Raw genomic sequence first — 15,241 nt, 5'->3', positions numbered from 1 at the left:
CTGGGAGATTACGGGCACACGCAGGACAACCGGAACGATGACGAAGGCAATGAGAAGGAAAGTTTGGGGGTTGTTGGATTAGAAAAGGTTTGGGAGAATGGAATAAGAGGTCAGGATGTGGTGGTGGGCGGAGGGAAGAGACGGAGCCGGGGGATGTGAAACAAGGTCTGAAGGACAGACATTTGATTGAGTTTATTCCTCGAGCATGTGTCTTTTGGTATAAACAGTAAGCGAGTGTGTGGCCGTGCGCCTTTAAATGTGCATGAGCAGATGGGGCACCACCTGAGCTCGGTTGATACGTCTGTCGGGCGGAAAAAGAAATGAAAAACCGCAAGGCTCCTCTTGCTGAGAGCAGTCTGTAAACTGGAGGCGTGCACGTACGTGGGTGCGTTCGGCTGTTCGTCGGTCTGGACACATGTGCCTGGTCATTTACTCCTCGTATTGTTAAGGTTTGGTGACTAAGCAACACTAAGTTTTTGTGTGTGAGAGGCTGCGAATTAAAATTATTGACCTTTAAGGCAAAACTGCGATTTATAACGTGGGCAGTTAATGAAATCCGTGCTTGTACATTTTAAATAATACGATAAATTTAACCAGATATACTTTTTATGCTTTGGGGTGCAAAAGAAATGGGGGAAAAAGCTTTATGAGCTTCAAGTTAATCTTATTTTATGACGAATAAGCTTGTTTTTGATGTCTGTCTAAGCGAGTCTTGGCTATACTTTAATCCACGGATTTTAGAATTGTAAATTTTCAGATTCAGGGAATTTAGTTTTGAAAGACTGAGGTAGCAACGGAGTGTCTGAATGTAAATTTTAATTCATCTTCCATTAAATGGCTTTGGATACACTTTTGCCAGCAATTCCTGCTCATCTAAACAGCTTCATCTCCTTCCTAAAACCATCTTAACAAATGGGACACAATGATGCAAACATCTAGTGTTTCTTATGTAATAGGACGTGCAAATGTAGTTGCATGAAATTGAAGAGAGACACAGCATGAAAATTCAAGCAGACACGACGTGCACATTGCAAATCCCAGAAATGTATCGGTTTCAATTTTGTCAAAAGCTCGTAAAACACATCAGAGTTAGTGAGGCTTTTACGGTAACGGACTGAATATGCGATCAAACGACGAGCAAGATGGTTTTTTTTATTATTTTATACTTTCAGGAGAAGGCAAAGACATCTTAATGAGTCCTCCATTAGCTGCAAGCGTCAGAAGCCATTTTTAAAGCAGCCTGATGCAATTAGCCAGATGTGTCTTGCACATCCGACCATGTTTCACAGGTTTCCCTTGTTAATCCTTGTTATCGTTTTTTTATCGGGGGGGTTGGACAGGTCCGGCTACTCAGTTGACAGCAAGGCTAAACTGTCTAACTTGGCAAATAATTGAACAGAACAAATTCATCTCAGAATCATCCGGGACAAATCCCAAAAGTCGGGCGAAAACCGGCATCACGTTTAGTTTCCAGTTTCAGGGCGGACTGAAAAGTAGCAGTTCCACTTTCTTGCTTTTGTACCTATTTTACATTCTGCAGGATTTTATTGAGTTGATGCTCTGCTGAATCATTTTATTAGACACTATTTGAGCTGCAGCAAAGTTATTTGGCATAGAAAGTAAAGTAAAAGTAATATAAACGTCCCTTAGTTTCATTTGTCACCTATATTTAGAGGTATTCAGGCTAATTTGAACTCATCACCTCATAATCACACTTCAGACGCTGCAAACGTCACGTTTTTAAATATTTTTATTGTCATTAATGAGAATCTGTTTCAGTTTGATCGGGATAGAATTTTTTGAGTGTGTTATAATGAATCAACAGTGTTGTGCCGACTCTACACATGTATACATTAGTGCTAATTGCTTCATTAGCCTGTGGATGTGCATCTGATTAGTTGTCATTAGACTTTCCAGGGGGGTTTAAAAAGCTCAGGCTGCTACTGGTGTTTGCGCTTCCGAACACGGTCGAATGTGGGTTTTTCTTTTTTTAATCCCTATATCTGCATTTGTATTCAGAACGGAGCATAAAGTTTTCTTTTGCGCAGTTGCACCCTGACTGAAGCTATACGTTATGTTCTCATTTCCTTCTTTCCACATCTGACACCTCTCTCGACTCACAGGAGGTTGGAGAGCGTCGGGGCAAACTGTTAGCTCAGGCCAGCCAAGTGGAATAGCTCTCAGACAAATGAGCTGTAATGACGGAGAGACGCAGGGGTCCAGCCCGACTCGCACTGTTTCGCACACCCAGACACGCGGTTAAACTTTTAAATACAATTATTAAACCTTGGCTGCACTCGGCTGTGGCATTTTTTCCTTCTGTCCACTTATATTTAATCAACTGTTCTTTTATTTAAAGTCCTTTAAATTGTTTTCTTACACTCTTTTACTCACTGAGGTCGCTCTGTGCTGCAAACATAGACCTCTGACTTTTCTACGGTTAAAAACACAGATGATGCTACACAATGCTAATTAGCTCGGGTCAGGTCGCGGGAATGCTTCTGCTGGCTCTCCATTTGTGGCCTTCACCCACACTTTTCCGAGGCGATGCAGCCAGGCTGCAAGGTCGGGTGCACGTGGGCGCGTCTTGCTCACTCTGCTGCCATCCAGCACCTTTGTAGAGAGCAGCTGGAATTCACCACCGCTGGGAAGAAAGAGCGCGTTCACACCTTGTTAGAAGAACATAAAAAGACAGTCAGAGGACTTTTACCGTGACATCTTCCACCCTAGAGCCCGGGTGGCCCCTGCCCGCTGCCTGTTCCTCGTCAACGCCGACCCTCGCTGCCGTTTGTGGGATAATTAAATGTATTTGTCATCTTTCTCTCTGGCTGAGTAGCACAACACCAGGCAAGGTGATCATGTCAGGCCAGTGAGTTGAAAAGACAGACTGCTTTCTTTGGTTTTTGTGTTTTTTTAATCAGGGGTTTTGTTGATTATTGTCCTTTTCTGTGTAATTATTCAGCTTGATTTGTCTTTCAGAGTTAATGTAGCATGAGATTACTCTGTTTCACCCCTCCAAAAGGAAAAGCACGACACGAGAGCGTGTGCCAGAAATGTCTTAATCGCTCTCTGTGAAGACTGCCCTTCAGATCCTCTCCCCGTATCTTTTTTTTTTAAATTCTCTGTGTATTTGAGGTAAAGTGTAAGAAATGAAGCAAGAAAGACTGAGACCTTAACAAAGTTGGATGGACCGATTGGGCTTTGAGTTGGGAGCAGGTTTCTGATATTCCCATCAGTAAAACTGGGGCAAACACATTTATCTTGGCTCATAAATGCAACATGCGGGCAGCGAATCCAGATTAGATAACCTCTGGTCTGAATGTCTGCAGGGGATGCAACAGAAAATTCCGCTTTCGCCTGCTCGGCCTCTTGAATAGTCATCCCGATGTGCCTGAAGAGGAGGCAGAGATGGAGGGAGAGCCAACAAACTTGATTCATTCTGCTGCAGTTCATGCTCAGACCCAAAGCGGGAAGCAGTTACAGGTACACGGATCAGCCTCAGCATCACTCATGCGAAATCTGGTACTTTGACCCGCGGTGCCTGCTGCAAGGCTGCCTCAGCCTCATCCAATATTCAGCAGACAGGCTGAACCTGGTTAGAGCGGTGTCGTGCATGCGCCCAAGGTGAGGATTTGGTTGCTTGACATGTGTCTGCGCTTGTTTCCATCAATTTGTAATGTTTGATATTACAATATTATAATTTGCTATTACTCCAGGGTGATTATTGCCACCCCGGGGGGTCGGGGAAATACATGTCTAGTCTGGACCTTAAGGGTAGCTCGATGCCACCGGTGGGTAGATCGAGTGCAGGTCTTTGCACTCACATATAAACTTATTGCACCTCCCTGGACTTTGAGATCACTTGGACGCCTCCAACCTCCTGATCCTCACCGAGCTAAATTAACACCCTGAGAGTAAAATCATAGGATTAGGGGGGGAAGGGGGGGCAAAAGAGAGAGATTAGAGAGTAGTGGCTGTGATAAGAAGAAGTGGTTATGGACCAGCATTGTGATAGAAATGGCTTTGAGAGTGTGGCAGGATGGGTAAAAGTCCAAATACCGGCTGAGCAAGAATTCCAAAACTTCCAGGTTTTCCAGGTTAGTAACGATAGGAATCACACAAATGTACAGCGCCGAAACATGTATGGGAATTATCTGACTAAGAAACATGCATATTCCTGTGGCAAAGTAATAAAGCAGGAACTTTAAAGACATGAAAAATAGAGCTTACATCCTCATAATCTGACTCCAGGAATAATAAAAACGTAATCATGCATAACGTACCGAAGTAAAACCCTTCTGGATTTGCTTAAGCCCTCCTAATCGTAAAGGGTGCATTTAGGGATGGCCAAGGCTGCGGAGATCTGCCACTGGTTACCACACCTCAGGAGCCGGCAGCTGTCACGGCGTAGCTGAAGACGTGTAAACAGCTGTAAAGCTCTCTGAGGAGCCTGGATCTATGAGGCATAATCTAAATGCTACTCTATTATGTATTTATGGCGTTGAACTGTATGTAGAGGACCTGATCATTTATTGTGTGTATGATCACACGCGTGTGTTTCTTAACTTATTCAGACAGTTGATGCTTTCAGAAGTGACACATGAAGGAACAAATCATTAACCTCGTATTCTCATGCTGAACTAAGCTTTCAGACAAACTGGTGTCGCTCACCAAATCAATTGGGTTCTTGCAGCGGAGCCCCTTTGTCTGGAAATGCCACATGGACTCTGAATATAGGCTGACGTTTATGGGATTAAAGCTGAAAGGAAGACAAACTCCAGCGTTGATGTCGCCGTGGAACCCGTGAGCTTTGTTGCAGTTCGAGTCTGCACGTGGACATTCAGCATTCAACAGGCAATTATCGTCTTGAAGTCAGTTGAAGGGGTCTTTGCAACAATACTCAGACTGACAAAAGGGGAAAAAAACTCGATCAATTGCAAACGCGATAAAAAGGAGAAAAACTGAAATTACTATCGTGACCCTTTGCCATGACGACTGACCTCTACTGACGGTAATTCACAGAGACACTGAGGTTTGTAAGTCTAATGGAACTAGCATTGAAATGGGTTTATTATCAAGGCTTGAATATAATATTTTATTCAGTGTTTTCACTCGGTTTGCTGCCGGAAAAGTCAGATTTTGTGTTTTGACCCAGCTGGATGTGCCCAGAGTGTCTTTGCCTGCAGCAAAGTACAATATGTCTGCTTAAAATAGGGCCACAGATGGCTAAAACGCTGGTAAAAGGTGTAGAAGGGGGGGAACCGGGATGCTGGGAAGCAAGATGAAATGACACCTGGGGTTGGAGGATGAATGGAAGAAAAAGGGGGACTCCTGTGGGTCGAGGGGGGGGTGATAGAGAACCAGGGTCGTTGGTCGAGGGGCAAGAAAAGAAGAGTAATGAAAGCAGAGTTCCAGCACGAGCCAGGGGGGATGCAGACGTACTGTATAGCAAGGTGACATAAGACCCAGAGTGGCGGCGGGGAAGAAGACGCTAGAATCTTCCCTCCTGTCCTCATCTGTCCTCATCTGTCCATCAGTCCCGGCAGGAGCGAGCGCACCTTCGTCTGTGCGTCTGCATCCAGGATGCAGCTCATTGCAGCGTGGGGTAAAGCATGGAAGCATGGGCGGCGTGCTGCCGTCCCAGATACATTTCATTCTAGATGGAGTTGGGTGGAAGTGATATGCAGAAAACTGTCAGCGGAGCCGTGTGTGTGTGCGCGCGTGCACACGTTTGTCTCTCAGCAGGGGGGCATCAGCTTCAATCTGAGATCCGGCTCTTACAAAAGCCTCTCTGTCCGTCCCCGCGTAGAGCGCTTTACAAAGGTGCATTTATGCTTCCTGTATGAGCACCGCTCCTCACAAACACGACTGACACTGAGCTATTATCGTCTCCATAAACATCTCCACGTGCACGTTCTATAGGTGTCTCCTGTGATCTTTGCGAATGGATGAAGAGAAATCAGACAATATATATTTTAGTCCGTTTCCTATATACTTCCTTTATAAAGCGCTTCCTAACCCTAACCCCGTCTGTGATTAAAGACGGCGTATCTTCATGTGTCAGGTGTGATATCAAACGCACCTTTTGTGATTAACAGTTGCCAGATTGATGATGATGATGATGACATGATCCTGGATCTTCATCTGTTGAAGCTAAATTTATGCCACAAATGAACGTCTCCCTGCAGTGAGGTGTGCAAAGGCTTTCTGCTCTGACAGGAGTGCTGCCGTCAGCTGCCAGTGTGTGAACACTCAGAGCAGCACCGTGGGACAGAGAAGCTTAATGGACTGGTTAGAGTGGGGAGAACCACCACCGAGAGGTGTCCGTGTTGGAAGTCGGTCTCTGATAATTGATGACAGACAGGACGGACGGTGTTTGGTGACATTAAGGTCGTCGCATGAAACAGTGAATCTAATGTTGCGCTAAAAAGTGCACTTTAACAGACTTGCTGCTGTCCTGCTGGTCACCCCGGCAACAGAGAGCTTTAATGGCAGGAGCACAATTTTCATGAAACTGGATTAATTTAACAGGAGCTGCAAAATCGCTCGATTGGATTTGCTTTATGTTGGTGCTAGTTTGAACTGGAAACGTAGCTTTTCTTTGAAATGTAAGTTTGTTTAAACGTCTTTGAACCCTAAAAGAAACTGTGAATTCATCTTTCTCTTCAGGAGGAGAAAACAGAGGAAAGACAACAGCAGAGGAAATAAAGACTCCATAATCGCAGCTGGATACGCTGTTTATATGCGTCATATGCTGCCCATCTGCTTGACTTCGTTATTCATATCTCTCCTGGCGTGCACTGATTTGTGGCGCTAAAGCTGCACAGCAAATCAGAGGGCATTTTGTGTCACAGGCTCAAATCCCCTCCGCCAAAATAAAAGTAAACCCTACCTAAACTTTAAGTAAAGGACAGCCGATCCGATCGGAATAAATGTGATCTTTTCAGCCCAAAATGCCACGAATTTAAGCTCTGCCAAAGAAAAGAAATAATAGCCCTGTCAGTTCCCGGGTATTCATTCCTCCCTGACCGCTCGCGTCCGTCTTTCGAACCCTCACCCTTCATCCCTCCAACCCAACTGCCATCAAGCCTCTCACTAACTGACAGCCGTCCCTTTGAGGTTTTGTTTTGGGAGGAAACAGAGCCATATATATATTCACACACACCCACGCGACATCTGATCCGATGCCACGACTTCGCCCGTCAGCGGGGCCGCTCTCCTGTTGTGCTGCGTTCTGACAGGCCGGTGTTGGCCTGTGCTAGCTTGTGAATGCGTTCAGGGCTTCAGGGGTCAGAGCAGCACAGCAGCCGCGGCGCCCAGATGTGGACGCTGCCTGACATGTCCGACCAGGCGGAAAGCCGAGAGAATAGCCCCGCACATGTGCACTGCACAATAATAAAGAGCTTGAAGTGTGCAGATGCATGGAGGCGCCTTTGCTGTTGCTGAGTTTGGGCTGCTCAAACGATGCTTTGGACCGCTTTCCTTCTTTTGTTTCACAGTTTGATACTAAAAACAACAAATCGGCAGCAGCAGAAGCTGTAATATTTGCATCCTCCGCCATCTTTAGGATGAATTAGTGCTCCGTTTGAGCAAAGGGAATTTGCAGACATTAAGAAAAACCTTAAACGGCGGAATATTGATTGATGCGCTCGGGAAAAGAAAATCCCAAATCGGTTCAGACGGAGACATCGGCGTATTGCCAAGTTAATTGAGGCAGTCAATATCAACAGGAAGCGAGACGGCTAATGGGATGAAAGGAAAAAGAGATGAAAAGGGATGAAATATGTAATCCTATAAAAGCGCGGAAGGCAGTCCAACTTTTATAATCCAATAAAGTTGAAAAATAGTGTGCGATAAAAACAAAAGAAAGAAGGTGAAGTCAACTAAGCGCAAGGAAGAAGAATAGCGGAACCGAGGCAGAGTAATTAATGACTGTTTTGCTTTGGTGGGAGGCTCATCTGAAATAGGAAAGACTCGGCCTGATTTCACTTTTCTGCGTGAAGAACTCATTTTTATGAGCATATGTGGGGTCTGTCAGGGGATGGTTGGAGGATCAATCCATTGATTATTAGCATCGTGCTACACAACCCTTGTGCATTTGTTGTTGTTGTCTCTTCCAACACAGATCTCTTCATTGTTTTCCTTCTCGTCCCATCCGGAGGAACATCTCTTTCGAATCTCAGAAAAAAGGGAAAGAGCGAGGCGGCTTTAAGCTGTCCGCTAAATCTAAGCTGTATGTCCAGGATATGTCAGAGGCAAAGCTTTCTGCTCCGTCTGTTTGCTCAGCCTCGGCAAAGCTCATTGTAGTGGCGCTATCGCTCTCTTCTTCTAACCCCTTTCTTCTGCCTTGAGAAATTCTTTCTGTTTCACCAGCTTTAAAGATGGGGAGAAAAAAGAAGCTTAAATATTAGGAGGTGGCCGAAGTAACAGACAGCTGTCTACAGATATGCCTTCCCAGAGAGTGCCAGTATGTGAACGTATTGATCCGAGCAGCCGAACTTGTGGTTTTGAGTGTATAAAGATTAGCTCTCCTTCCCCACTCGTCCTCGGCCCATATCTCGGCCTCCCCGCGGCCCCGCTCTTCCTCCTGGCTCACCTCCTGCAGCCTGCCTGCCGGCTGCTTACAAGCCCGCCGCTCATCTCGGTCTGGCCGCCTCACTAGAGACTGTGAGGGCCTGAGACGCACATGTGGCCGCCTGCCAGCCTGGTTGTGTATTTTGGATCGCTCGTGTCTTTATAGAGTACCTGCTTTTGTCCTGAGCGTGTTTCAAGCACCTCCTTAATCACCCAGCACTACAGCATGCGTGTACGTGCGCCAGGACACATCTGCATGTGTAAATGTCCTCCCATTGATTTCTCCCATCGATTCTCCTATGAGGCGTGAGTGTGTAGATCAGTCGAGCAGCAGCCGTCGCTGGTATCTGATTGGGATGTACTTTCAGTCCTACCTTTACTATTCTTCATTTTCAAATTGGATTTTCCCCAAAAGGTGATTCATCAAGCATTAATAAAGGCCCCTGTTTGTAGTTTGCATTCGTTATTCACGTGACATTCACGTTACAGCTGCTCCCGGCTCCCGCCGAAAGCTTTAATTCAATTTTTGCACACCCCACAATATAATCATTGTCACAGTAAAGGATTTAATTAAATTCCCCTTTGATCCATTTGGTAAATGCTTTTATGTTGAAATCTGAATTTCTTGTGGCTTATTTGAACAGACGGGAATTACTTTGCGTGCGATATTCATCCTCGTTATTTTCATTTACTTTCCCGACTTATCTCACGTCTCTTTATTCCTGTAATATTCACCTGATTGGATGTGTCTGGTTTTGTGATGCTGATGCTTTTCCATCCTTCCCCCGGAGCTGCAGCACAAAGGAAGCGTGTGCTCGGAGGGAGTAACATCCATCTTCCCTTGTGGTCCAAACAACCGCTGAAACCCTTCTGTTCTTTCATTTCTTCCCCTCCTTTGTCCACCTCCGCCACCCCTCTCCCCTTCCTTTGTCCTCTAGGTGTAGCCGAGGTGGTAGTTCTAGTTGGAGGGCGTCAGGCAATCGGGATGAACCAGCGCTCCCTGACAGCAGTCACCTGCTTTAACCCCCAGAACAGTAAGTGGTACCCTCTGGCCAGCCTGCCCTTCTACGACCGAGAGTTCTTCAGCGTCATCTCGGCGGGGGACAACATCTACCTGTCAGGTGAGCTAAACCGCCGCGCAGTTGTGCTTTTGCTAGCTCAGTCGTTGAGCAGTGGGACAGCAGTTTATCACCCTGCGGTGGTGACAGGTCCCTCCGCTCTGCATCCAGGAACCCACAAACACCCCCCCACAAGTGCTTTAAATACTCCCCTGGTTGGCTTTCTTCCGCCACACTAATTTAGCTACTCCAGCAGCCCGGGTGCTTGTCCCAGCTTGACCCTCTGGAGGATATTTCATATCCAAGCCGACCAGTTGTTAACGACGCGAAGCGCTGCCAAACACGACACAAGCTTCTTTTGCTATTTTGAGACTGAGGATGGAATCATTCTCCCGTCCTGCAGCCACGAGTTTAAAATAGTAAACGCACTCATGCCCGGCCGAGTGTCCGCAGGTCTTAAAGGATCCGGAAAACATTTTTTAAAAACTGCAGATTTATGGGTCTATGCACTTAACCTCAACCTCTCTGAGTTCGTCCTAAAATGCATGCTGGAGACGTTAGGAATTGTTAAATATTAGGGGTTTTTTTTCATTTCATTGGAACCACCGACAGAGGTTTTACAGGTTATTGCTCCATCTGTGTAATGAAGCTACTCAGCCCTTCATCAACCTGTTGCAACCTTTGTTTAACCAGTTTTGAACAGGTGAATCTTCTCTCCTCTGGATCTGCAGCCTGGAAAGCCCAGACCTACCCTCCACTTTTAAATTATAGAATAGACCTATATGTTGAGAAGGTACCTTCGCCCAAGCCCTCCCCGCCAAGCGTGAAGGATTTTTCTTATTCTAGGAGTAACACATTTGCTACGTTGCACAGCCTTTCTTTTGTGCTCTATAGAAACACATTGAAGCCACTGGCTGCCTCGCTGATGCACCTTTACGTTTCTGCTGCAGAATTTCTCCCTCCGTGGTTAATTTGTATGAGAACCTTACACAGCACTCAGACCCTGACATTGACAGTGTGGGGAGGCAGCAGGATTTGTCCTGATTCGACCTTTTTCCTTCTGCATTTTTTTCATTTAAATGGAAATGCATGTTTGGCTGGAACAGGACTATTGTGCGGTTGTTCACTAGGAATCAGACCTATAGAGGAGACATCAAGACACAGTTTCATGCAGATCAAGTTTGGGTCAGAATTACATGTAAAACGCTGTGAAAATCTCGCATGTAAAACGCATGTGAAAATCTCTCTTTTTCCATTTTAATGTAATATACTACAGTTGGATCAGGGAAATTCTGCAACCCTTAATAATTGCTAAGACTGTAATGATGTTGTCTTTATGTTTAATGTGCACATTTAAGTGGATCTAAATGAGGAAACAGAAGGAATGCTCACATTAGTGACTAAAAAAAATCCCTTTTTTTGTTTGGGTAAAGTCTTTAATGATTCCCAAATAAAACAAACCACTTTTTTGCTTATTATTCCATAACTAAATGCAAAAGAGGCCAAGGGCCCCGAGTTTTGCCACACGTTCACAATGTGCACTTGTAGAGAAAGTTCTCGTGCGCGCGAACAACTAAACATGCACTGTGTTTAAGGATTTAAAAGGTCACATTAGCATGATATTCCGAGGATGTTTTGAGGAGGCATCGAGATTTAAGTTTCAGTTGGCACCAGTGCATGTCCTCCCGGAACACTTATATTTTTCCTACAATGAAGCCTTGATTAATCCATTAATTATGGAGACGTTAAAGCAAAAAAGAACCTTGTGTTTAAAGGCACAGGATGGAACTGAAATAGAAAAATTTACATGTTACCTAATCAGCCCCCTGCTGGTCGAAAGCTTAAAGGTTCCTGTTAAGACAAAGCGTGCTGTTGCACTTTTCTCCTAAAAGCTGCACTTCGAAATCTTAAAACTAAACATAGAGGCCATCAAGATGTTTGTATTTCAATAACGGTCTAAATCACTTGGATAGCAGGACGTGGGAACGCTAATTCCCAGTATTCTGATCCTGCTGATGCTTTCCTGTCTCAGGGGGCACGGAGTCGGGGGTGATGGTGGCCGACGTGTGGTGCTACATGTCCCTGCTGGACAACTGGAACCTGGTTTCAAGGATGACGGTGGCCCGCTGCAGACACAGCAGCCTGGTATACGACGGCAAGCTCTACACCATCGGAGGTCTGGGCGTGTCGGGAAACCTGGACCACGTGGAGAGGTAGGGGGCGGGGCACCGATTCCCGGAGCTTCCGAACGGAAAAACCTCAGAACAGATGAATGCTGAATCGCTAAAAAAATTTTACGCGGCAGATGGTGGGCTTCGCGCTGGCGTGGCAAAGCATATTGCTAACGCCGACAGGACGGGTTTCCAGCAAGAGGTGCGGAGCAAAGAGGCCTTTTTAACGCTCACAGCCGATATTGTGTAGGGACGAACCCGGTTGGGAGCATCGGGTTTGCTCTCAGAGAGGAGGGATCTTTGCTGGAAGGTTGCTGCTCTTTCGTTCCTGCTCTGGCTGAAGCTCTTTGCTGTTCTTCTCTGCAATCTTCTTCTGATTGCTGTATTTATTGCTCCAAAACCTTATTTCTTTCTTGCCACTTTCTAACCTGGACTGCAAAACCAGGGGGGGAGGCTGGCTCCCCTGCGAGGCAAAGTGAGATTTACCAAAGCAATCAAAAGAACATTATGGAGTGTATTAGTGCAGGCCGCTGCTACTCATTACCCAGCAGCTCAATTGATCTCCAAAGCCGTTCATAACACACAACAGTCCTCCAAATGAAACAGCCTAATTTGATATTTCCCTGTAATGCTGCCATGCAGTGTCGTTAGGACGGGGTAGATGGAATATTTGCCCCATAATGGAAATGCTTTTGATTCCTTTGCCTCTCGGTTTAATTTGAGAGCTGCCGATGCATTTGGGACTTTCTTAAAGTGCGCCGGTATTAGCGGCGCCCTTCTGCACCTTTCTCTTGTCCAATCTCAGATTCTAGGGGGCCCTCAGCAAGTGGACTCAATTATCAGCAGCATAAAACTTTAACCTTCTTCTGCTTTTCCACGAGCTGCCAGAAGGCTCCTCCGTGCAGCACTGCTGCTCTGGCGCTGCACTCTTGAAGGTTAGAACAGCAAGGGAGAAATAACCCACAGACCAAAGAAAACAGAAGAAAATGCACAGAGCCGAAGCGAAGCGTTTATAACATGAGGTCAGGGTCACATTCGCCGACCTCATCATTTAAAACCTGTTCTCTCAAGCTGTTTGGGCAAATTGTCAGAGATGTCAATGGGCTTGTTTCTAAGCAACCCGGCCCTTTCTTTAAATCTTTTTTTTTTCCTGCAGTAGCTTTGTGAAACAAGAGCAAGAATCAATTCTTATGGTCCAGAGATCAACTGATATTGTTTACATCACCACGGCCGCCGTTGTTTATGGCAGGTTGGATCGTCTTTCTGAAGACGTCACTGAACCTCTCATTTTAAAGCAAATTGTGTTACAAACCCATAAAATTATCCACATTATGACAATACCGAGATGAGTTGAGCCGTGGAGCATTTAGATGTCCTCCTGCATGTTCTCCTCTTTTGTTTTATTTGAGATCAAATTTTGATTTTATTTATTAGCATTCATTTTAATTCTTTATTCTGGATATCGGTTCTTTGATTTCCATAATCGGCACCAGTGGTTTGTGATTTTCTTCTTCTAAAATTTCTAGAATTTCACTAACTTTTTTCCTGTTAACACACCAATTTGTCCTTATTAGTATTAGTATTGCTGTTGGCAGGACTCAAAGATGTTCTTTTGGTCATGAGGGAGCCTCTAACTTGTGATACTGAAGATATGGATCATCGGGAAGTATTCGAAAATACCCAAACGACAAACGTCTGGTGCCAGATGGCAACAGCTGTATTCCGAAATGCAGTATTTTGGCTTCGTGTCTGCGATGGTTCGAGCTGCATCATCCATCGTTTTCATGTCAGAGATTGATGGTGTGCATTAGGGTTTCAGCAGAATATAAAGTAGACTCGCACCGGAAGGATGAAATTTTAAAGCCTGAGTGGGATCTGATTGTCTGGGAGTTGAGCTCAAAGCAGAATATATGTCATGATTCCACCACCTTTCCATCCAACCCATATGGAGAACAGTTCTCTTTCCATATGTGTCATAAGCATCACTTTTATTATTATTTTTTTCTTCTTTCTTCTGGACCAAATCACATTTCCAGCAGCAACCTTTTGGGCTGGAAACTCACTCCGGCTTCAGAAGACAGTCAAATCCCCTGCTGAGTTTATTATATTGCATCCGTAAGAGCGCCCGAGGTTTGCATTTTGCATACATTGAAAACACATTCGTGACCTTAAAGTTGCAGATTATTCTTGACCTGTTTTAATTAATGTAAATCTCTCCGAGCTCTTGCAGTCAAATGCATTCATATCGCTTTCGCTCTTCAGTACCCGATCAAAAACTCCAAAGATGCTCGATAGCCGAGTCTCCATCTGGAAGCCACTCAGTCAATCCTCAGCAGGAATAAAAACGTGGCCGGTGGCGATAAGGAAAGTGATCCTCAAGGTATGTTTGTGTCACCTTCACACGAGGAAGAAGAGCTGCAGAGGTCTCCAGGACGGCTCTAACATGCTAATACCATCACGCATGGTGAGGATCGTGTGAGGAGGCTGAGTTGATGCAACAGTTGTTTGTTTTTTTTGCTTTATTTCCATGAGCACAGTAAGACTCTTGCATATGTATCGAGTGTACGCACATATATGCTCTCCGGTATGCACACGATATTTATGAGTCCGTCTGTACGGCTGAGGTTTCCCACCTTCCAGCTCCGTTTCAGCGCTCTGCTCCCTCCTAATTTGCAGTCTCTCCTGCCCCTGCCCCTCACTCTCCCGTCTCTCCATCCATCTCGGCGAGGGTTTCACGCTGCTGACCGTGAAATTCACCCACATTCACAATTATGTCTTCAATCAGAGCCATCTCAAAGCTAGCTGGATGCAGGCTTTCTTTGGGAGCAGCAGGAGGTCCAAATCAAGTCTCGGAGGACTGAGCGGGCTTATTCCCATCTAAGCTCTCGACGCTAATGACTGACAGATTTTTAAGGATGGGAGCAGTCAAGTTCAGGAGGCTTTTAACTTGTAATCAGGTACCCTGGGCCTGCGTGCTCCTCAGCATTTTGATCTTTTGGCAACTTAATATGATTGCTGATGCTGAATAATTCATGGCCGTCTAATGATGTGTCAATCATGGGTGGTTTTGTTTTATTTATCGTGCACTATGCACAGGTTTGTGAGTCCTCCGAGCTCTGTTGCAAGTTAATATTGCATGAGAGTGGTAGCAACATGACACTGACTGCAGCGGTAAGGCTTTCTCATCAGTTGTGCCATTTGACTAACAAGTGGGGAGGAGAGAGAGGAGCAATTTACAGATTAGCATCCAGGATTCCTTTAGATCCTAAATGCCTCTGGATGGGGCTGTAAAATCTGGAGACAAAGTGAAGGAGGTGGGATTGTTTGGATTCTTTAGATCGTTACCGGCATGGTTGGAGTTTAAGTGTGTCGGCTCGACGTCACTCGGCTGATGTGAGTGATTCGGCTGGTGTCCAGCTCCTGTAGATTCACCACCGA

At 45.4% G+C, this 15,241-nt stretch overlaps 1 protein-coding gene across 3 annotated transcripts in view; it reads left to right on the top strand.

The window, feature by feature from the left end:
* The window catches only part of klhl29 (kelch like family member 29), a 143,441-nt gene that overhangs the window by 108,348 nt on the left and 19,852 nt on the right, over window positions 1–15,241 (top strand). For all 3 annotated transcript variants that reach the window (XM_003971580.3, XM_011611910.2, XM_011611911.2), the window contains 2 exons: window positions 9,513–9,695; window positions 11,665–11,845. In XM_003971580.3, coding sequence (XP_003971629.1) covers window positions 9,513–9,695; window positions 11,665–11,845 — 364 coding nt within the window. The remainder of the gene's footprint in view (window positions 1–9,512; window positions 9,696–11,664; window positions 11,846–15,241) is intronic.

This window comes from Takifugu rubripes, chromosome 16 (assembly GCF_901000725.2).
Source record: "Takifugu rubripes chromosome 16, fTakRub1.2, whole genome shotgun sequence".
Taxonomy (NCBI): domain Eukaryota; kingdom Metazoa; phylum Chordata; class Actinopteri; order Tetraodontiformes; family Tetraodontidae; genus Takifugu; species Takifugu rubripes.
The sequence above is the reverse complement of the archived record's forward strand: the minus strand, read 5'-3'. Positions and strand labels throughout refer to the sequence as shown.